General features: G+C 49.1%; 2 protein-coding genes across 2 annotated transcripts in view; one reads left to right on the forward strand and one right to left on the reverse strand.

The window, feature by feature from the left end:
- Tomm34 (translocase of outer mitochondrial membrane 34) overlaps window positions 1-18,851 on the forward strand; it is a 41,352-nt gene extending 22,501 nt beyond the window's left edge. The window contains exon 7 of the mRNA XM_078052082.1: window positions 14,409-18,851. Within this exon, the coding sequence (XP_077908208.1) occupies window positions 14,409-14,459 (51 nt within the window). The 3' untranslated portion in view covers window positions 14,460-18,851. The remainder of the gene's footprint in view (window positions 1-14,408) is intronic.
- The window catches only part of Pabpc1l (poly(A) binding protein cytoplasmic 1 like), a 29,600-nt gene extending 9,316 nt beyond the window's left edge, over window positions 1-20,284 (reverse strand). Inside the window, exons 1-12 of the mRNA XM_078052081.1 lie at window positions 20,092-20,284; window positions 17,966-18,159; window positions 14,733-14,848; window positions 12,545-12,684; window positions 12,299-12,393; window positions 9,894-10,031; window positions 8,617-8,712; window positions 5,255-5,521; window positions 4,464-4,554; window positions 3,619-3,747; window positions 1,789-1,895; window positions 935-1,028 (exon numbers count right to left, since the gene is read on the reverse strand). Of these exons, the coding sequence (XP_077908207.1) occupies window positions 935-1,028; window positions 1,789-1,895; window positions 3,619-3,747; window positions 4,464-4,554; window positions 5,255-5,521; window positions 8,617-8,712; window positions 9,894-10,031; window positions 12,299-12,393; window positions 12,545-12,684; window positions 14,733-14,848; window positions 17,966-18,159; window positions 20,092-20,284 (1,660 nt within the window). The remainder of the gene's footprint in view (window positions 1-934; window positions 1,029-1,788; window positions 1,896-3,618; window positions 3,748-4,463; window positions 4,555-5,254; window positions 5,522-8,616; window positions 8,713-9,893; window positions 10,032-12,298; window positions 12,394-12,544; window positions 12,685-14,732; window positions 14,849-17,965; window positions 18,160-20,091) is intronic.
- Window positions 20,285-21,376: the final 1,092 nt, after the last annotated feature.

Below are 21,376 nucleotides of genomic sequence, written 5' to 3' on the forward strand. Positions count from 1 at the left end.
AATATGATAATGCTGAACTTGCGAGTTTCTTTGGAGGGTGGAAAACAAATCATAGGGCAAATTCATTTTCCACTATAAGGATTTCTAACAAGAAGTCAGTGAGTTTGCGAGTTTCTTTGGAGGGTGGAAAACAAATCATAGGGCAAATTCATTTTCCACTATAAGGATTTCTAACAAGAAGTCAGTGAGTTTGCGAGTTTCTTTGGAGGGTGGAAAACAAATCATAGGGCAAATTCATTTTCCACTATAAGGATTTCTAACAAGGCGTCAGGCACATGGAGGGTCCAGCCAGGATTGGGATCTTAAATGGTGGGATAAGGGTCTTCCCATAAGGGAATGTTTACAGAGACCGCCTAAGAAAAACTTCTGCCTTTGTTAAGCACATTCAAAAATTTTATAGCAGATGGGATGGGATATAGAATGGCAAAACCCTAATAAATAAACCGAGAGATGAGCGGTGTGGAAGTATCTAAGGCCTTCAGCCGGAAGATCTCGGTGACCATGCAGGGAAGATGCTGCCAATCAGGAACAAGCCTGCCCATTCAGTCACCCAGACTCATATCATGGACAGAAGTGAACCAGGAATTCAAGAGTCCTATGCACAGATTTTTTGCACCTCCCTGCAGTGGGCACCAGGACACAGATTAAATTTAGTAACAAACTGTAACACCCCTGGGCCATTTCTCAGCCTCAACTCAAGGTTGTCCGCTTTCTTATGGTGCCTCCTGATCCTGGCCCTCTCTACATCTGGGGTGTGTCTCACCAAGTCAGTCAGAACAGCAGAACTGGAAAAAGCCTGGCCTGACCAGAGTTTTAAGACTAGGATAGAAGCAGATCGGGTGAGATCGCTGGGCAGCTCCGTGAGGCTTCCAGCAGTCTTATCAGCTCCCAGCCCTCCTTTTGCTGCACCAATGTAGGGGTGTCAGCCACTCACCAATCATCTGCTTTTGCTCATGCAGGGGCGCTGCAGCCAGCATGGATGCGGTCAGGGGCTCCTGGCCAGGCACGTGCACAGCAGGCTCCTGGACCTATACAGTGCCGGGGACATGTCCCTTAACCACAGGGATGGGAAAGGCCTCCAAATACTATGTAAACACAGGCCTCCAGGAAGGTTCTGGAAGAGGGGAGCCAGGGATAAGGTCTGGACAATCAGGTGGGGGCAGAGTCCCTAACAAGAGCACACGGGTTAGAAGACTTAGATGTGCTATGTCCCCATATATGCCCCTAATCAGTGTTACCAAATGAAAGTCATGCATCACTAATCACTAAGTGCCAGGTAAAGCACCGTATCAGGTAGCTTTATGGACACGTCCCCAGAACACCCTTTCACATGTTGGTAACTTTAAAAAGTGTTTTTGCTGTTTAAAGACCACTCTTGTTCAAATGCAAAAGATAGTTCAACTAGGCACATTAGAATTCTAGACAGGATATGATAGTGTTGAATTTGAGGCCTCTTTTGATAGGAAAATAAATACACAGTCTTTCATTAAATGATAGTAGATATTTTTAGTCCTATTTTGATACTTAATCACATCCCTTCAATATTCAGTATATTCTTAGAATACCTTTCACTGATGTTCAATAGAAATACTACAGAAATCCAAATTAATTTTAGTAATAACCTAGGCAGAGCAAATCATAATTAGCAAATAAAATATGACCCTGGCCCTCTTTCCCCTTCTGCTGCACACATTAGTTAATGGAACTTTATAAGCCAACACATTAGCCAAGGTTCTAAGCCAGGATTTCCATAGCCCAGAGTAGGGCGGGCAGCTGGGCCAGTCTTACCCCACGGGTACTGTGTACAGTTGAGGGACATTTGTATTGCGGGAGAGGCCGGCCTGGTGTAGAGCATCCCGCCCCACTGGGTCCTATCGTCTGGGTACCAATGTTGGCTGTAAAAAAATAAACAGGGTTCAAACAGCTGCTATCCACAATACAAAACCCCAAACAGAAAATAACGTGTTGGTTAGCATAGAGAAATTGAAACACTTGTGCACTCTTGACAGGAGTGCAAAAAACAGCCACCGTGGAAAAACATGAGTGTTCCTCAAAAAATGAGAATCACCAAATCACCCAAGACTTCTGCTGTGGGTATGTACCCAAAAGAATGGAAAGCAGGGTCTCGGAGGTTTGTGACTCATGTCCATAGCAGCAGCATGCACAGCAGCCAGCAGGTGAGAGCAGCTCAGGTGTCCCTCACAGATGACTGGATGAGCAACACGTGGCATATGTGTACAATGGAATATTATTTAGCCTTAAAAAGAATGGAGATTCTGGGTTGGGGTTGTAGTCAGTGGTAGAGTGCTTGCCTTGCATGTGAGGCCCTGGGTTCAGTCCTCAGCAGTATATAAAAATAAATAAATATTTTTTTTAAAAAGAGATTCTGACACATGCCACAGCATATGTGAATCCTGAAGATACTGTGCTAAGTGAAATAAGTCACAAAAGGACACATTTATATAATTCTACTTACATGAAATTCTTGGTATAGTCAAATTCTCAGAGAAAGTAGAATGGTGGTTTCCAGGGAATGGAGGGTGGGGGGAAATGAGGAGTTAGGGTTTAATGGATATACAATTTGTTTTGCAAGGAAAAGTTCTGCAGGTGAATGGTAGCAATGGCTGCAACACTTTGAATGCACTAAATGCCACTGAATTGTACACTTCAAGATGAGTAAGGGAGCTGGGCGTGGTGGCACACGTCTGTAATCCCAGCAACTTGTGAGGCTGAGACAGGAGGATCGCAAATTTGAGGCCAGCCTCAGTAACTTAGCAAGGCCCTAAGCAATTTAATAACACCTTGTGTCAAAAAATAAAAAGGCCTAGGGATGTGGTTCAGTGGTTAAGCCCCTGGGTTCAATGCTCCAGTACCAAAAAAAAAGATTAAGCGATGCTGCGCACAATGGCGCATGCCTATTAACCCAGCAACTCTGAGAGGCTGAGGCAGAAGGATCACAAGTTTGAGGCCAGCCTTAGCAACTTAGTGGAACCTTGTTTGAAAATAAAAAGGACTGGGAATGTAGCTCAGTGGTAGAATGCTCTGGGTTCAACTACCAGTACCAAAAAAAAAAAAAAAAAAGTCAACTGGTAAATTGTTATGTATATATTTTACCACAATAAAAAGAAAAAAGCAGGGTGTCAGGGCCTGGCAGTGACCTCAGGCCAAGGACTGAGTCTAGCTTGTTCATACAGAAGCCTCAGATGCCAAGCACAGGACCAGCACACGGACTCGCATGAGGAGGTTTGCTGAGTGAAGCAATGGCTGTGCTTGCCTTGCAGCCAAAGCCCACACGTGTGCACAGCCACTGCAATCCTAAGATCCAGCTCCTGGCTGTGTGTTCTCAGTCCTCACAAAAGGGACGCGCTATTCTTACACCCATTTTAAAGAACAGGTGGTCAGTGACAGTAGTTAGTGAGGACCACAGAGTGAGCAAGTCCCAGGAGCTGGGGGCCAAGCTAACTTCCACATACATGCATGGCCTCCAGAGTCAGCCTGGCTTACCAGGAGACAAGGTCACCATGGAGACTGGTCTTACTCCCTCCAAGGCCAACCTCAGCACCAAGACTTGCCTACCTTCCTCACACCCACAGTCCTCTTGGCCCTGCGCACACTCACCCACTCTCTGGGTGTGGTGCACCGGGTGGAGCTCCTGGGTGGAGGCCTGACTGACACTGCCAGCTTGGGCCCGGGGGTGCCGAGACATGCCTGTTGGCCGGACCATTGCAGCAGCTGGAGGACAGACGGCTTGCAGCACAGAGAAATGGAGAGAGAAAGTTTATGGGCTATAATCACCATGCTCTGAAGGGTCTGGGGCTGGGAAGAGGAACTACAAATTGACAGCAGAGAGATGAGTGACTCCAACCCAAAACTCCAGGGAGTGGGAGTATGGAAATCTTCAGTGACAAAGCCAGCTCATGTCTGCCCAAAGCCCCAAGATGCCTAAGTGCTGGGGTCATGCACCTTAGTTTCCCTAAGACAGTTTTAAGTGAACGTGAACTTGGCTCTTAGGAAGGTCATCAGCAGTGCAGCCAGAGGAGTTTCATTTTCTCAGATTTGTTACAAGATTTTTTTTTTTTTTTTGTACTGGGGATTGAACCCAGGGGCCTTAACCACTGAGCCACATCCCCAGTGCAGGGGGGAGGGGCGCTGGGGGGCCCACTCCACCCCTTTTTCTTTTTTAATTTAAAGACAGGGTCTTGCTGAGTTGCTTAGGGCCTTAGCCTCCCGATTGTTCAGCTATAAATGAGAGAAGTCTTTGGAGATAAGGACAATGGCCACCCTGCATGTCCTCTACAGCCTTGCTGCTGTTCTGGGGGCTTCATGCACACTCATTCAGGCCCACACTGAGAAGAGGAAACTGAGGCTCAAGAGAGGTGAAATGGCTTGACCCTGTGTTACACACTGCTTCTGGGGCCCATGCCCATAGGCTGGGCTGAGGGTATGGTGGCTGGGTCACTCACATGAAGGTCTATGTGGCTGGGCTGTCCACCTGGGGGCAGGCTGGATGGAGGCCATGGAGCCAGAGGCACAGTACGCAGCCTGGGCCGGAGGCTGTGGAGGAGAAGAGGACCTAGAATGAGGGGCTCAGCAATAGAGGGGCCAGGGACACTACTGCAGGAACTCTACTGTCCCCTCTAGGGAACAGATTAGTAAAGGGCTCCTTCCTCTCTCATGAGGACCCTTTAGGGAAAGATCTCAGATTTCAATCCCTGCTCCTTATCAGGCCTAGATGAAAAAAGGCAATACCTCTTACTCAGATCTGTGCCAGCTGAGAGGGCATGTCACCAACCCTGTGGCCTTCAATGGCTTATGTCTTCCTACTTCCTCTAAGTCCCATGAGGTCCTTTCCCAAGCCAGGTTCCTCAGAACGGAGCGCAGGGAGGTGTTAACAGGCACCCACACAATCCATGAACTGAGGAAAGCCTCCTGCACTCCCCTCTGGGGGCCACCGTGGGGTCAGCATGTTCGGGCAGGATATGGATGTGGTAAAGAAATGGAGGCTCCTTTTGTTTGATACAACATCTCCTCAACTTATCTGACCAAAGAAAGTCTTTCTGCACAAGCGATTCAAGACTCTCAGGTGGGGAGATGCTCCTGGGTACTCCACCTTTTACAGGTGAGGTGACAGCTTCAGGGGTTGGGACAGCTGCCTAGTGAATTTCAACAGAAGCTCTCCCTGGAAGCTCCCGCCTTCCTGCTCTACCTGGCCATCAGGGAAAGGGTGTGGCGGGAGCTGCGGGCAAACTGTCACCTGGGGCAGAGCGGGCAGGAAGTAGCTGGAGGGCTGCTGGAAGGAGCCCAAGAGGGGGCGGCCCAGGGCCCGCACCGTGGAGAGGCGCTGCATGTACTGGTTGGTCAAGATGGCCTTCCGCTCCTCTTTGCGCTGGGCCAATGCCACGTACAGAGGCTTGGTGCCCACGATGCGCCCATTCATCTCTGTCACAGCTTTGGTTGCCTCTTCTGGAGAGGAAAAACACACAAAGCCAAACCCCTTGCTGTGGCCACCCTCTGTCATCACCTAAAAGCAAGACAAGACAAGGGTTGCTGGGGATGGAGGAGGAAGACTCCTGAGCTGTGCTCCCCTCCTCCCCCAGGAAGCCCCGTGAGAAACCTGTGCTCAGGGGACAAGCTGTGCACCCTGTGTTGACTGAGGCCACTGTGTGCCAGACACTGCGTGCCTTTACATGAGGCTCACGTGCACAGCCTCCCGGTGAGGGAGGTCCTGCAGCTCCCACTTTATGGGAAGAAAGGGACCCAGACACAGCCAGAGGCCTCTGCAAGGCCCTGGGCCAAGTTCTTTAGGAGTTTGGGGAAGATATTCTCAGCCTTATAAAATGGCCTCATTGTTTTGGAGTAACTTCAGACTTACAGAAAAGTTACAGGAACAGTACCGAGCCCTGGGTGCCTCGTAGCCTCCCTAAGCTAGCAAGGCACATTTGTCCAGACTCTGACCCTGATGCAATGTGATTAACCATGACACTCTCCCCGCCCACTCTACACTTCATTTGGATTTCACCTTTTTAACTAATATTTTTTCTCTTCCAGGATCTCTCCCTGTTTTGTGGGTAAGCTTTCCTGAGGTTGAGACACTGCCCGGGCTCCCACACTCTAAGGGCTAGAGCTCTTTCCAACACCTACCCTTTCAGAGCCCGTGCTCTGACTTGGTGACTTTCAAACTGCCACCCCACAGTATAGCTGGGAACCCATAGATTCCCCCCACCCAGGGAAGTCATTATAGAATTCAGAGGGGCTGTGAATTTAATGGGGAAAAGTGACAGCCTTATTTTTACACTAGCATTTCCTCCCATTATAAATATGGGCAACAAAAGAACAATATCATAGCAATTTTAACCAGGCCTATGACTATGGTGAAGAGAAATCATGACATAATGTTGCTGATCTCAAACTGTCATTTACTCTGCTACCCTGGTTGTCATTTACCCTGCTATCTTAGGTTGGTGTGTTAATAAAGAAGTTCTTACTAGACTGGGAATATAGCTCAGTTGGTAGAGTGTTTGCCTTGCGTGCACAAGACCCTGGGTTTAATTCCAAGCACCGCAATAAAAAAACAAGTAGTACTTACTTCTGACATTTTAGTATTTTGATGTCATACTTCAATAAAACTGGTATATTATTAGAAGGGATCCACAGGCTCACCAGACAGAGATGTTGACACAAAAATACTGTTAAGAACTGTTAGTAGGATGCCAGGCACACCTGGAGACAGAGGCAGGAGAATCCCAAAGCCAGCCTCAGCAACTTAGTGAGTCCCTGAGCAACTCAGTGAGACCCTGTCTCTAAATAAAATATAAAGAAGATGTGGGGATGTGGCTCAGTGGTTAAGCACCCCTGGGTTCGATCCCTGGTAAAAATATATATATATATAAATAAAAATAAAAGGGGCTGGGGATGTAGCTCACTGGTAGAATGCCCTGTGTTCAATCCCCAGTAGCAAAAAAAAAAAAAAAAAAACTGATAGGTAAAAACAATGGTAATGATAATTAGTAAACATGCAGAATTTATTATGAACTTGACTATGGACTAAGTATTTATAGTAGTTAGTTTATACATCAACTCAATTCTCATAATCACTACTTTATATAAAATGGAAAATATATAAAATTACATAAAATCCTCATAACCTGATTGGCCTACTGAAAAGATGATCACCCCAGGTGTCCCTCAACTCCGAGGGATCCAGATTTATATATGTCCTTTGTTCAAGGACTCCTCAATGTCAGTGAATCTCCTTAAATTAAATACAATGTGTGCCCGATGATCACAGCCACTCCGGCCTGCTGCACATGGACTGCACGTGCTCTGTATGCAGCTCCATGCACAGCACTCGGGAGCCTCCCTAGGGATGATGTTGCTTCCATTTCACAGGTGGGTAAACAGAGTCTGAAAGGCACTCACATGCCCAGGTTCTCCAGCTGGGAAATGGTAGGGCTGGGATTTAGATGTAGGTCTAAGGAACTCGAAGAGCCCAGCTTTCCAGTACAATACTGCACCAAGGGTACTGCACTTCCTAAAAGCAGGACCTGATCCCATAGCTTCCTGTCTCATTTTTCAAAAGGTCTCTACCTCTCCACCGTCGCAAATGAGAATCTTCCCCAGATACCAGGCTCCCTGAAGGGTTTAAGATTGGATTCAACATCGAGAGAAATTCTAGATCCCTTTCTAAGACCCCAACCATCACATATGCGCAGGTCCCTGGCCCCATCACCCACACTGTTCCGAATTCCCACCCACAGAGCCTGACAAGTCAAACGCTGCTGCCACTGCTACTCCAGGAAGCCTCCCTCTGTCCCACCTAGCCTTGCCTCCAGCATCCCCCATTCTTATGAGTTCACAGTATTTAAAGGCTGTTAACAGAACAACCAGTCTGTTCCAGAACACACCTGGTATGTTCCTAGATGCTTTCCACAGGGTGGGATGAATAAGCCATGGGTCATCTTAAAACCATCTGGGGACTTTTCAAAAGGTGCCCAAGCCCTGCTTCCAGATATCTACATTCAATTTGTCTGATCCAGGTCTGTACGGAAGAACTTTCCAGGCGATCCTCAAGAAGCCAAGGCTGAGCATCATGCAGTGAGCCCATGGCTCTAAAGAGATAAGGCTAAGAAGTTAAGACTCCTGCTCTGGGTCCTAGAGCTACTGAGTAGGAGGACCATTTTCACATCTCAGATGTCACAGGGGTGGGCACATGGTGCTCAATAAATGGGGGAGAATGTGTGGAAAACCAATACAACCCAATTCTCTCATTTTTCAGATAGGAAAACAGAGGCCCAGAGGGGTTATGTCATTGGCCAAAGCCAGAAAACAAAGGTCCACAGAAATTTTAAGACATAAATTTCCAGAATCTGGCATACAGCAGGTGCTCAATAAATGTTGTTACAGTGCACTCCAACAAATCCAGTAGTAGACTATACGTCTACTTTCTTCCCCTCCAACCTAGACAAGGCTGCAGATGGATTACGAGGTCCAATAGGCTCAGACAGAGCCCTAAAAAGCCCAGCACCAACTCCCCAAATGCCCAGTGAGAGGCTGGTGGGCGTGCGGGGATAGGAGGGTGAAGGGGAGGCTGAGCCCTGGACGCGTCCCGGCCCTCACCTTGGCACTGGTAATCACTCCGTAGGGAGAGAACACTTTCCTCAGTCTCTCGTCATCGATGGAGTCATCCAGATTCTTCACATACAGGTTCACGCCCTATAGGAAAGGGCACTGTTTGATTCGCCCTCCTGCCTCAAGCCCCAGATCGCCTCAGGACGACATCGGGCTGCCATGGACACAAGAGTCACTGGGAGCCCTGCCAGCCCAGCCTCCTGCTCTCAGGCTCCCATGGCTCAGCATGCCCATTACCCAGAAGCTGCAGCCCCGGGCAGTTCTCATACACCTGCCTGGGTCCCCACCTCCCCGTGGGCTTTACGCATTTTATAGATGGGGGACACAGAGCTCCTCCCAGGCAGGGCCAGCTGCCACTCATGCCTGCTGGCTCAGAACCAAGTAGGTTGACCCTCCCCTGGTGCCAGGCACACCCCTAGGTCCCTCACACATTTTGACATTTAATCCTTAAGAGAAGGAGACTTTAATCCTCATTTCACACACATCAAAACTGAAGCATCAACAGGTCAAGTGCATCGCCTCTGACCAGACAGCCTGGAAGTGGCCGACCCCGGTGGTCTAACCTCAGACCCCTGGCTCCTTGGCACTGAATGTCAGCTGCCCCCAGGACCTCAATGTCCTCCTTCCAGACTGCCCAAGCACAAAAGTGTGTGAACACACAACAGAATTGAGATCCCACCATTGTACAGTTGTATGTCCTGTTGCCCATATTGTGTCCTTGGCCTGTACCCAGTAGCACCCTGCTCCCAAAACACAACCACTGAAAATTCCACACATTGCCAAACGTCCCTAGTGTAGAGAGGAAAAACTGCTCACTGTGCTCTGCTGAGGATGGACTGCGCGCGTGGGTGTAGGTATATATGGAGTACACACACCCTTCTCCATGAAGGACCTAGAACTTCTATTAAAAACTTTTGAGGGATTCATTTCCCAAAGAAGGCTTAAATTGTACTGATCTACAATTTTAATTACATGAATTAACTTAAAACATTTTTAAAATATTTTTTTATGTTGATAGACCTTTATTTTTTATTTGTTTATACGTGGTGCTGAGAATTGAACCCAGTTCCTCCCACATGCCAGGCAAGCACACTACCTCTGAGCCACAGCTTGAGCCCCTTACTTAATATAATTTTAATGACTGCACCACATTCCACCTTTGAATGGGACACATTTGGCCTAATTATTCGTAGCCTGGAGTAGGATTTCCTCTAGGGGATTTGGAATATGTAGAGCCCTTTGTCCACACGAAGGCCTGGGCTCACCTGGTAGCGGGTCTGCCTGTCCTGCTTCATTTGTTCGAACCTGCGCTTCAGCTCATTTTGCCGCTCTGCCCGCTTCTGGGCTCGGCCCACATACAGCAGCAGCCCGCTCACCTCCTTCCCATTCATTTGGTCCACAGCCTGGGGAGGGGAGCAAACACCTGGTAACCACCAGACCTGGCCATCTTCTTGGTCTCCAGCCCTGCCTTTGGGCCTAGAGGGAACTCCCTGCAAACCACTCTGGCCTTCCTTGCTCAGGATCATTAGTACCGGATAAAGGTCATTTGAAAAGTTTTGCAAAGTGAATTATAGATCTTTAAAATTTGAGTAGGGCTCTATTTAAAAAAAATTGAAGTCTGCAAAGTTTCCCTTATTTAAATTAAAAATTTATATATATATATAAATTAGTTGTAGTTGGACACAATACTCCCACATGCTAGGTGAGTGCTCTACCACTGAGCCATATTTAAAACTTAATTATTTTAAATATATTCAAGTATTCCCATATTTTAAACACATATTACTCAGTGAAAGAAGCCAACCTATAAAAGCTACATGCTATATGATTTCCACTATATGAATTCTGGAAAAGGCAGAACTGTGAGGTCAGTACAAACGATCAGTGTTGGCCAGAGGCTGGTGGGTAGGGAAGGTGAAAGAGCACAGTTTCTTAGGGCAGTGAAACACTGGTAGTGAGACAATGAGCACATGTCCTGTGATAACCATGCGCCAGTGCAGGTTCATCAGCTATAATGAGTATGTCACTCTGTTGGGGGACACTGACAATAAGGGAGGCCAGGTATAGTATAGGGGTAAAGGGAGTATACCTATACTTGTGCCTTTCACTCAATTTTGCTGTGAACTAAAACTGCTCTAAAAAGTAAAGTCTGCTAGAAAATATCTGAAATTCAAGTTCTTACTGCAACTACATGTGGTCAATTTGAACAGAGCAGCAAGCAAATGACACGATTACTGCTGGGCATGAAGGCACAGCTGTAATCATGTCATGTAATCCCAGCTGCTACCTGGGAGGCTGAAGCAGGAGGATCGAAAGTTTGAGGCCAGTCTGTGCAACTTGGCAAGACCCTGTCTCAAATAAAAAAGGTCCAGGGATGTAGCTCAGAGGTAGAGCATTCCTGGATCAATCTTCAGTAACACACACACACACAAGGACAATTATAATCATCACTTCATATCGGTATTTCACAGTATGAAAGAATCCTTTTTGCTGAGGACTGTTTTTTTTTTTTTTCATTTTTTAGGTGTAGATGTACATAACACAATCTTTATTTTTTTTATGCGGTGCTGAGGATTGAACCCGGGCCCTGCCCTTGCTAGGCAAGCACTCTACCACTGAGCCACAAACCCAGCCCTGTAAGTTTTTTGTTTTGTTTTGTTTTGTTTTGAATAAACATTTGTGTCTTGGCTGGGCATTGCAGCACACGCCTGTAATCCCAGGAACTTGGGAGGCTGAGGCAGGAGAATCACAAATTCAAGATCAGCCTCAGCAACTTTAGCAAGGTCCTAAGCAACACAGTGAAACCCTGTCTCAAAATAAATAAATAAAATGGGTTGGGGCTGGGGATGTGGCCCAAGTGGTAGCACGCTCGCCTGGCATGCATGGAGCGCTGGGTTCGATCCTCAGAACCACACAAAAATAAAGATGTTGTGTCCACTGAAAACTAAAACATTATATATATAATATATATACACATACATATTATATATATATATTATATATACACACACACATTTTATATATATATATATATATATAGATAAAATTCTCTAAAAAAATTTTAAAAATAAAAAATAAATAAAATGGGCTGGGGGTGTGGCTCAGCAGTGAGGTGTCCCTGGGTTCAATCCCAAGAATAAAGAAAAAGAAAAGAAAATGTTTGTATCTTAAACTAAGGATTTAGCAGGGCCAGTTAACTGCATAAAATTCCGCATCCTCTGTGCAACTTATCTCTGTTATCTATGGACTTTGAACTGCATTTTCATTAGCTCAACCACAAGAATCAGAAGTCAATCCCAAGCATTTCTTGACTCAGTGGCTAGGATTTTTCATGGGTTTTTTATTTTTTACACTGTGTTAGGAGAAATGTTGAAGGGAACTGTCTTAAGTGGCTGGTTCATTAGTAAAGATTTGTGTCTGATGAGGACTTTGACTTCCCTGCCTCAGTATTCAATTCTTTGAACTGCAAGGCTTAGAAGTGACCTTGGGGATGGAGCCTTTGCCTTTGCCCCCCAGCCTAGAAGGGCCAGACTCTCCCACCCTCTTGGCCCAAATAGAGGGGAACTTCTTCCCCTCCACAGCGGCTGGAGGCCCATATACCCGATCTCCCTTCCTCCTAGTCCTGGCTCTGGCCCTCCTCCCTGAAACAGAGCCACTGGGCGGCTCCTACCTTTTGGGCTTCCTCATGCTTTTCAAAGTTGACAAAGCCGAAGCCCCGGGAGTGGCCGCTGTTGTCCCTCATCACCTTCACACTCAGCATCTTTCCTGGGAAGGATCAACCTGGCTCAAAGGGGAGGTGGGGAGCCCCAGGATCTCCCTCCCTGACCTCGGGAAGCCCCAGGAGGCCCTCCTCATGGCAAACCTGGGTGTGAAGAGGAGCAGTAGGGACCCCTCCTCCCTCAGGGAACCCACACACCAAACTGGGAGAAGAGGTCCTGCAGGGCCTGCTCGTCCGTGTCCACGTGCAGGTTCTTCACATAGATGTTGGTGAACTCCAGGGCCCGGGCGCCCAGCTCGGCCTCCCGCTCTCTTCGAGACTTGAAGTGGCCAACAAAGCTGTGGACACACCACCAGGGCAGGCAGCAGCCAGATCTCAGCACCCCTCACCGCACCCCCAAGCTACCCAGCATCACTGGGCCACTTGTGCCAGTCACTGTCTTTCCCAGCCTCCACCTCCCTCACTGGGCAACTGCACAGGGCCGTTCCATGTAGGTGAACCTGTCTAGACTCTCCAACAGCCAAGGGGCTATGTTTCAGAGCTTGTCCCTAGCATAAGACTCAGAAGACTTTATTTTGTGACAAACACACCATATACCAGGCAGCTAAGAGCACAGGAGGCAAGAGCATGAATTTGGGATTTAGACAAGAACTTGAATCCTCAGTCTACATCTGCCTCACTGTGTAACCCTGGGCAAGTTACTTCAGCTCTTGGAGCCTCAGTGCTCATTCCTGTGAAACTGGGATCCAAATCACATCACGAGGCTTTGCTTATCATTTAATACATACTGAGTGCACTAGAAAAGCAGGACTGAGTCAATCAGACAAGGTCAATGCCAATGTCACTCTGGGGGATGGGCTGAAATCCCTTAAATACAACATTAATTTTAAGTAATTTCCAAGTTCACATAAACACACCTCGGAGAGTACTTTTTTCCCTTTTCCATTTTATTTCTATTTTTAAAAAGAGACAGAGTCTCACTGTTGCTCAGGCTGGTCTCAACGCCTAGACTCACACAGTCTGTCTGCCTTAACCTCCCAAGTAGCTGGGCCACCAGACAGCGCCATTATGCCGAGCTGGCATGTCTCCTTAAGGGGAAAAAAAAGCATAGCTATGTGCCGTCACCACACCTGTAATCTCAGGGACTTGGGAGGGTGAGGCAGGAGGACTGCAAGTTGGAGGACAGCCTTATCAATTTAGCAAGACGCCGTCTCAAAACATAAAAGCATAGCTCTATGGTAGGTGTGAATCTAGGGGCACTCTAAGAAGAGAGCCAAGCACACGGAATGCTGGTGCTGATGAAAACCAAACGGCAGAGGGAAATTTGAGTTAATACTTGCTAACAAAGATGATACTTTTTTTGGGGGGGTGTACCAGGGATTGAACTCAGGGACACTTGACCACCGAGCCACATCCCCAGACCCACTTTGTATTTTCTTTAGAGACAGGGTCTCACTGAATTGCTTAGCACCTTGCCATTGCTGAGGCCGGTTTTAAACTCATGATCCTCCTGCCTCAGCCTCCCGAGACGCTGGGGTTACAGGCATGCGCCTCCACTCCAGGCAAGATGACACCTTTTTGAGAATTGGTAAAAGCCCACCTAGGTCAGTGTGACCTGTCAATAGGACCCCCGCCACCAGAGACCCTGGCAGAATGCCCCCAGGTACTCTCCCAGCTCAAAGCTGCCTTCACTCCCCAGCACTGAGGGCTGGGCCACCAGATGGGCAGAATCCACAGTGGGGAGGGGCGCAGCCAGAAGCAGGTCCCCTCCAGCATCTGTATCTCCCTATCTGTAAAGTAGGGTTGACACCGGCCTTGGGCAGGCTAAGCATGTGCTGCTTTTCCTTCTGTCCCCAAATCCCATGAAACAAACAAGGTTTAAAGAAAATGCACAGGGCTGGGGATGTGGCTCAAGCGGTAGCGCGCCTGTCTAGCATGCGCGCAGCCCGGGTTCGATCCTCAGCACCACATACAAACAAAGATGTTGTGTCCGCCAAGAACTAAAAAATAAATATCAAAAAATTCTCTCTCTCTCCTCTCTCTCTTTAAAAAAAAAAAAAAGAAAGAAAGAAAGAAAATGCACAGCCAGACTGAGAGACTGGAAAACAGATGAAACCACTGAGTCCATGGACGACGTGGCCTTCAGCTGAAATCCCCTCTCAAATTTCGAGATGGTCACTGCATTTCTGACTCGGGACAACCCTTTAACACCCCACATCAGCTCCAGTTTGACATTAGGAGAGAGGCCCTGAGAGGTCAAGCAACTTGCCTGAGGTCATGCTTCGGGAAGACTGCCGCCCAGCGTCTGGCACCCACCTTTCCTAGTTGGTGGAACCACGGTCCTGTCCCTCCAGCCTCTGTCCCTCCCCCGGGCACAGCCACTCACACTTTGCGGTCATTCAGCAGCATCCCGTTCATGGTGCTGATGGCCTGCTGCGCAGCCTCATGGGTCTCAAAATGCACAAAGCCGAAGCCCCGAGAGCCGTGCTCATCACATACCACCTGGACCACAGGGAGGAAGGACAGACAGAACATCCAACCCCCAATCGGAGTTCCAGAGAAAAGGATGACAAAGATGATCATGAGTGCCCAGTCCCGGGTGCTCGCTCTGTGCGTGTCAAAGACGGTCCCATGAGGACCGGGGTAGCTCAGTGGGACAGTGCTTGCCTAGCAGGCACAGGCCCTGGGTTCCATCCCTTGCACCAAAAATAGAAAATAATCCTATGTCACATAACAGCACCATTGTAGAGACGGGAAACTGAAGTTCAAAGAGACCAATCCACTTGCGTAAGATAATCAAGTACTCAGAATGAGCACACTGTGCCTACACCACAGACCAGCTCTGCCTTCCTACGCCAGCAGGTCCTCAAACCCCCATTGTGTTTTCTTTTTCAATAGCACTGGGGGCTTGCCTTGCATGCATAAGACCCAGGGTTCAATCCCCAACAGTGCCAAAAAAAAAAAAATTAAATTAAAAAAAATAGAAAAATAGCACTGGGGATTCAGCCCAGGGGCACTCTACCACTAAGCTGCATCCCCAGTCCTTTTATTTATTTTTTATTTTGAGACAGGGTCTCACTAAATTGCTAAGCCTGGTCTCAAACTTGCCATCCTCCTGCCTCAGCCTCCCAGGTAGCTGGGATTACAGGTGTGCACCACTGTGCCCAGCTTGGGATGCTCTTTCTAAAATGTGATTCTGACCTGTCTGTTTGAGCTCCAGTGGCTCCTACGCACAAAATTCTCAGCGTCTGAGGCTTTCCAATAGATCCGCACAACTGATCCTGCATCCAAACTCATGCCCAGCACACTCCCTCCACCTCCCAGCCCCAGACAGGGCTCTTCCACCCACACTCAGTAATGTTGACTGGGACCCCACTGTGGGTTGCACACCTGCAAGAGCATCCTATACTTTTCTTAATATGTTTGCTAGGAGAAACCTCCCAGACAATTCTCAACCTGAGTTGGAGAGGGAAAATGGAAATAAATGACTTGTCCAAGGTCAGCCAGCAGAAATAACTTCTTAGTTATTTTACTTGCCATGTGTTGCTGACAGTACTTCAACTGTCCTTCCATTGGCTCCACATAACTCAGTTTATCCTCATGACAACCTATGAGGTAGGTTCCTCCTTCCAAAGTCACCTTTTTAGGCCTAAGGTCATGGAACCAGGAAGTGGAAGAAGCAGGGTTTAAACACAGGACATTTGGCCCCAGACCATGGTCTGACCTTATGTTGCTCCCAACTAAGCAACTGGGCTTGGCACTTGGGTGACCCGATTCAGGTCATGTGCTCTTCCCACAGTGACACAGAAACCTCTCTGACAGCTAAATGGCTCTCTCCTTCCTTATCACCATCAGGATCACCATGCTTCTCCCTCAGAGCTGATTTCCAGCTATTCCATCTCCAACTGGCCCAAGAGCTCCCAAGGTTAGGGACCCACAGTAAGCCTCGTTTCTAAACGGGCCCACAACAGAGCCTCATTAAGTCTGCAAAGACCTGCCTGCATCACATGGAGCTTTCTGTCTACTCCTCAGAGTCCCAGAGGACCTCAAGGCCTGTAGCCGGCAAAGACACACTGATCCCTGTTCAATTTTCTTCAGTGGCAAATCCACTAATTCAAATTCTGATTCTGCCACTAAAAATCAACCCCCAGTGCAACGTAACTGTGGACAAGTGACTCCAACTCTCTAAACTTCTCTGTCCTCAAGTGCAACTCAGTGATTTAAGGGGCTGTGGAGGGAAATTGGATGTGACCATATGTGCAGAAAACCTAGCACGTAGAAGGTACTTAGCAAATCTGCCATTGTTACTGAAGAGTCTCTCTCTCCCACCGATTCTCAAAGATGGGGAGCAGCCCTGTCTCTCTGTCACAGGGAACTTTAGCATATTACTATACCTCAAGTCTCAGTCTGCTCCTCTGAATCACAGGGAGAGTCCCTCATCCAGAGAGAAGGCATGAGGCCTTAGAACTTAGGGATTGTGCCTGACACAAAGTAGCACTCAGAAAAGTTCCAAGACAGAGATGGCCATAAGCCCCCAGGAAGGTGGTTGCCCCAGAGGCTTCAGGGTAACTCGCCAGCCATCCCCATACAATGCAGGGGCAGAACACCCAGGCTTAAGCCCTCTGACCAGCACACAGCAACCTGCTGTCTGGCCTCTGCTGCTCAACATCTTTATAGACCAAGTGAGAACAATCAGAGACCTTCTCAAATGATAATTCGTCCCACCACTCAGCAAATATTTACTGAGCACCTATTACGCGCTCATGGCTAGTTGAGATACTGGGATGCAACAGTGACTAAGTACAGGATCACTACTCTTGAGTGAACCTGCATGCCAATGGGAGAAAAATCCTTTTGTTTTGTTTTGGTGCTGGGGATCAAACCTAGGGCCTCATGTATGCTAGGCAAGTGCTTTACCCCTGAGCTCCATTTCTAGCCCCCAAAGAAACCTTAACAAGATGTGGCAGGGTCTGGGGGTGCAGCTCAGTGGTTCCATTTGTATTCAGCAGGCACAACAAAAACAAGATTCGGACACTGATGGCCATGATAGCCCCATTCATGGCTTTCCTGCAGCCTTTGTCCTGTAATCTCTAGCCCCCTCACTCTTCACCCTGCCTGTGAGCTGGTCTTGAGTCTTGTCTTGGCCAACAGCATGCAGAAATATTCGTATCCTAGTTCTGAGTTCGACTCAGAAGGCCCAGTGAGTTTCTACCTTCTGTCTACGGGGCCCAAGCTAGGCCGCTGGAGGGCGGGAGGCCACAGGGAGGAAGCCGAGCTCCCAGCTCCCAGCCCCGCTTCATCCGCCCCAGAGGCCTCCCATCAGGCCGAAGGAGCACAGGAGGGAGGGCAGCCAAGGTCAAACCAAAGTGCCCCTCTGGGTTCAGAACAAACCACCAACTGCAGAGCTAGACAGACAGTGGTCGCTGATGGCCACCACTTGGGGCTGGTCACACAGAGGGCTGACAGGTAGATTCTGTTAGTTTTGTTGAGACAAACTGAGAAGAACAGCTGTAGTTCAAGGGCTTGCTATACCTGGGGCTGTGCTGAAAGGACCTTCTAAACTGTAAAGGGAAGTGCTGGTTGGCAGCTCTGCATCACACAGGTATTTGGCACACCCACCTTGCAAGAGAGGATGTTCCCAAAGGTGGAGAAGGTATCATATAAAGCCTTATTGTCGATGGAGTCCTCCAGGTTCTTGATGAAGATGTTGCCCACACCTGATCTGCGAAGTCCTGGGTCTCTCTGTGACCACATGATGCGGATGGGTTGGCCTTTGATCAACTCAAAGTTCATTGTGTCCAGTGCCCGCTCGGCTGGACAGGAGGAAAGAAAGAAGCAGATTAAGGGAATTTCCTGACCTTGACCATCTATGACACTTAATTAGAGATGGAAAACAGCCATTGTGTGGTTCTCACCCGAGACAGGAGCCTAAAAGCTCAGGAGAAATGGGCTGAGAAATTAATGTGCACAGTGCTACTCCCACCTCCCCAAACCCAGGTGAGCAAGGATTCCCATCTCCATTTTACAGAAGGGAAAACTGAGGCTTAGAAGGGTGAAATGTCAGTGGCAGAGCCAGGTCTATTTTGTCCTCTTAAGCACACTGAGTAAATAAGAATGTAACAGAGGGGTCCAAATGACAAGGGGTGGCAGCAGTTTAAGGAAATTAAAGCTCAAAGGTGATGAACAGCAGAACTGAGAGTCAGTGCCACCTAGGCAGTCCAGCTTTGAGGAAAGTGAATGCCACGTGTCTGAGCCCGTTTCCTCACCTGTAAAGTAAGGACAATGACAATACCTCCTTTGCACACCTAGAAAAGAAGTAATGTCACCTACCCCCAACCTGTTGGACAGTCTGAAAAGTCAGGAATACAATGTGACACGTTTGCACTTTGCACTGGATGTGCAATAGAAGTCTGGTAGATGGCAGTGTGTCTGAAAACAGCCACTCCTATTCACCCTCCTGCCACTGCCACTGCCTGTCCCTCCAAGATAATAAATACATTGCCTTTGCTTTGGGGTTCTGCTAGTTTCAGAGACATGGAGGGAGCTGGGAAGCAGAGGAGCAAGCCTCAAGGAGTCCCTCATCCAGTTCCAGCATCGGCAGCCAGGGGCAAGACTCCTGCTCCCTGCAGCTCAGTGCCCCCGTTTATGAGCTGGGACCAAAAGGTCAGGTCCCTGGACACTGGCCATGCTTGCAGAGGGGCTAGGAAGCCAGGAACACCATATAGCAGGTGGGGCAGGACAGAGGAAGGGGAAGCATTCAGTTTAGCCACACGAACCCCAGCTCAGGAGCCCTGCAGTAAGCCACCTTCTTTTGGACTGAGGCTGGGGCAGGCTTTTGTCAGTCATGTTTCTGGAGGGTTACACCACAGCATTACAGCCATTATTCACTATTTTTCAATCCAGATCTCCTTTCTCTGTGTGGGTGTGTGTGGGGGGTGTTCTGGGGATGGAATTCAGGGCCTCCCCATGCTTGAGTCACATCCCCAGGCCCACACAAACCACTTCCTTTTTTTTTTTTAAAGAGTCTCCAGCGTGCCCAGGCTGACCTCCACCTTGGGATCCTTCTTGCTCAGGCTTCCAAGTTGGACTCCTTGGGATTATACAGTTCTCCATTCTTCCTCTCTTGGGGAGTAAGCCTTAGCCCCGTGGATACTGGGGTCGTTTGACCCAGCTCACCTCACAGTGGCAGAGCTCCTATTCTTTTGTCCTCGATTTTCAAAAGAGGTGCAGACCTACTCATCTAATGAAGTCTAATCAATCCTATCAGCCTTGGGACACCGGCTGGAAGAGAGGGCTTTTCGGGGAAAGTGGAGGCCACAGCGTAGACCTTATGTCAGGCTCCCTGGGAGGCTGGCGCCCAGGTTTCTACACTCTCGAGCAGTGCTTTCTTGGGCGCCTCCCTTCCCAGGTGCTTCCAATCTCATCCTCACAACCACTCCATTTTGCGGAGAAGCAACTGGGCTCAGAAAGGTTGAGTAACCACAACTGTCTATTTGGGGGTCAGGTCTGCCCTACCCCAAAGGCTTTAGCTGTTTTCACGTGGTCTTAATCTCTCTTCTCTACAAACGGAGCAATGCAGTCACTGCAATTCTCGCCTCAGCTACCGAGCCCCTTCCAAGACCCTGCATCTCTGCGCCTCAGTTTCCCTGGCTGCAAAATGGAACACTTAAGCGAGCGGCCAGTCCTGGGGGCGGTCTCTCTACACTGGGGCTCGTCCCCTCTCGTCCGCCCTCCCGGGGGCTCACCATCGGCCGGCTGCTGGAAGTTGATGTAGGCGTAGCCCAGCGAGCGCCTGGTGGCCACGTCGCGGCACACGCGGATGGACAGGATGGGGCCGGCGGGCGAGAACGTCTCATAGAGCATGGCCTCGTTCACGTCTGGGTGCAGGTCGCCCACGTAGAGCGAGGCCAGCGGGTAGCCCTGACCGCCGGCGTTCATGGTGGACCGAGCCGGGTGCGGGGGAGACGAGAAGCGGGTCACCGCGAGGCCCGCGCTGCGCAGGCAGGGACCTAGCCTGCGGCGGCCCAGGACTATCCCTCCTGCGCGCTCGGCCGCCCCTTCCCTTTACCGCCCCCACCCCCGGGCCAGCGAGCCAATCGCCGGGGCCCAGGCCCACCCCACCTGGGGGCCCTCAGCCATCTCAAGTCGCAGGTGCGAGACATCTCAGACCCCGCCGCGGAGGAGGGCCTCGGGTGGCCTAGGGTGCTGCGGGCTCCGGTGGGCAGCTTAGGAAGGGCGGGCTACGGACGGAGTTCTAATCCAGTCACGCTGCGCCTTTCTGGACCCATTTTCCTTCTCTGTAAAATGAACGGGGTCTCCCTCTTGTCAAGGATTAGAAACTGCTTTTTGCGCTTTGCACTTGCAGAGGGGAAAATTCTGAGCCAGGCACGCTGTTCCAACTTGGGTTCAGATTTTTATCCTGCCTACGGAAATGTTTTTCTGAACCAGCTCCACCCAGTCCCACCCTAATGGGCCGTAATGGTAAACCTCAGTGACTGGGGGCTAAAGGCTGCTTTAGAACTGGGGATCCCTGTCCTTCAGGCCTCCCTTGCAACTGGCTGTTCCACCGCCGAGACCTCTTGGTGAGACATCACCTGCCACCTGTGGAGGGGGTCTTCCACCTGCATCTCATCAGGGGTTTACTTGCATGGGAACAATAGGGACCCAAGAGCAGAAAAGGGCCAAGGAAGTGGCCCTACAATAAGCAATAAGGCTGTTTGCAGCCCCAATCTATGTGATGTAGGACCATTTTGTTTAAATTCCTGTCCATTGTAGACCGATACTTTACAGTGGTTCTTCCAGGGCCTCAGCTTCTCCTGACCTTGGATTGCGCATGGCTTCCACAGGTGTGACAGTTCCTGAACAGGGGCCGGAGCTGGTCTGCCTGTCTAGCCTCACTACAGGTACCAGTTCTAATCTTAAAAAATACCCCTCTGTGGAGACTTCTCTCCTACAGGAGTGTGGATGTTTTTAGAAGGGGCGTAAACCCTATGAAGAAAGTGCTGCCAGTTATCATGAACAGCAGTACCA

The sequence above is a fragment of the Ictidomys tridecemlineatus genome, chromosome 5 (assembly GCF_052094955.1).
Source record: "Ictidomys tridecemlineatus isolate mIctTri1 chromosome 5, mIctTri1.hap1, whole genome shotgun sequence".
In the NCBI taxonomy this organism is placed as follows: Eukaryota; Metazoa; Chordata; class Mammalia; order Rodentia; family Sciuridae; genus Ictidomys; species Ictidomys tridecemlineatus.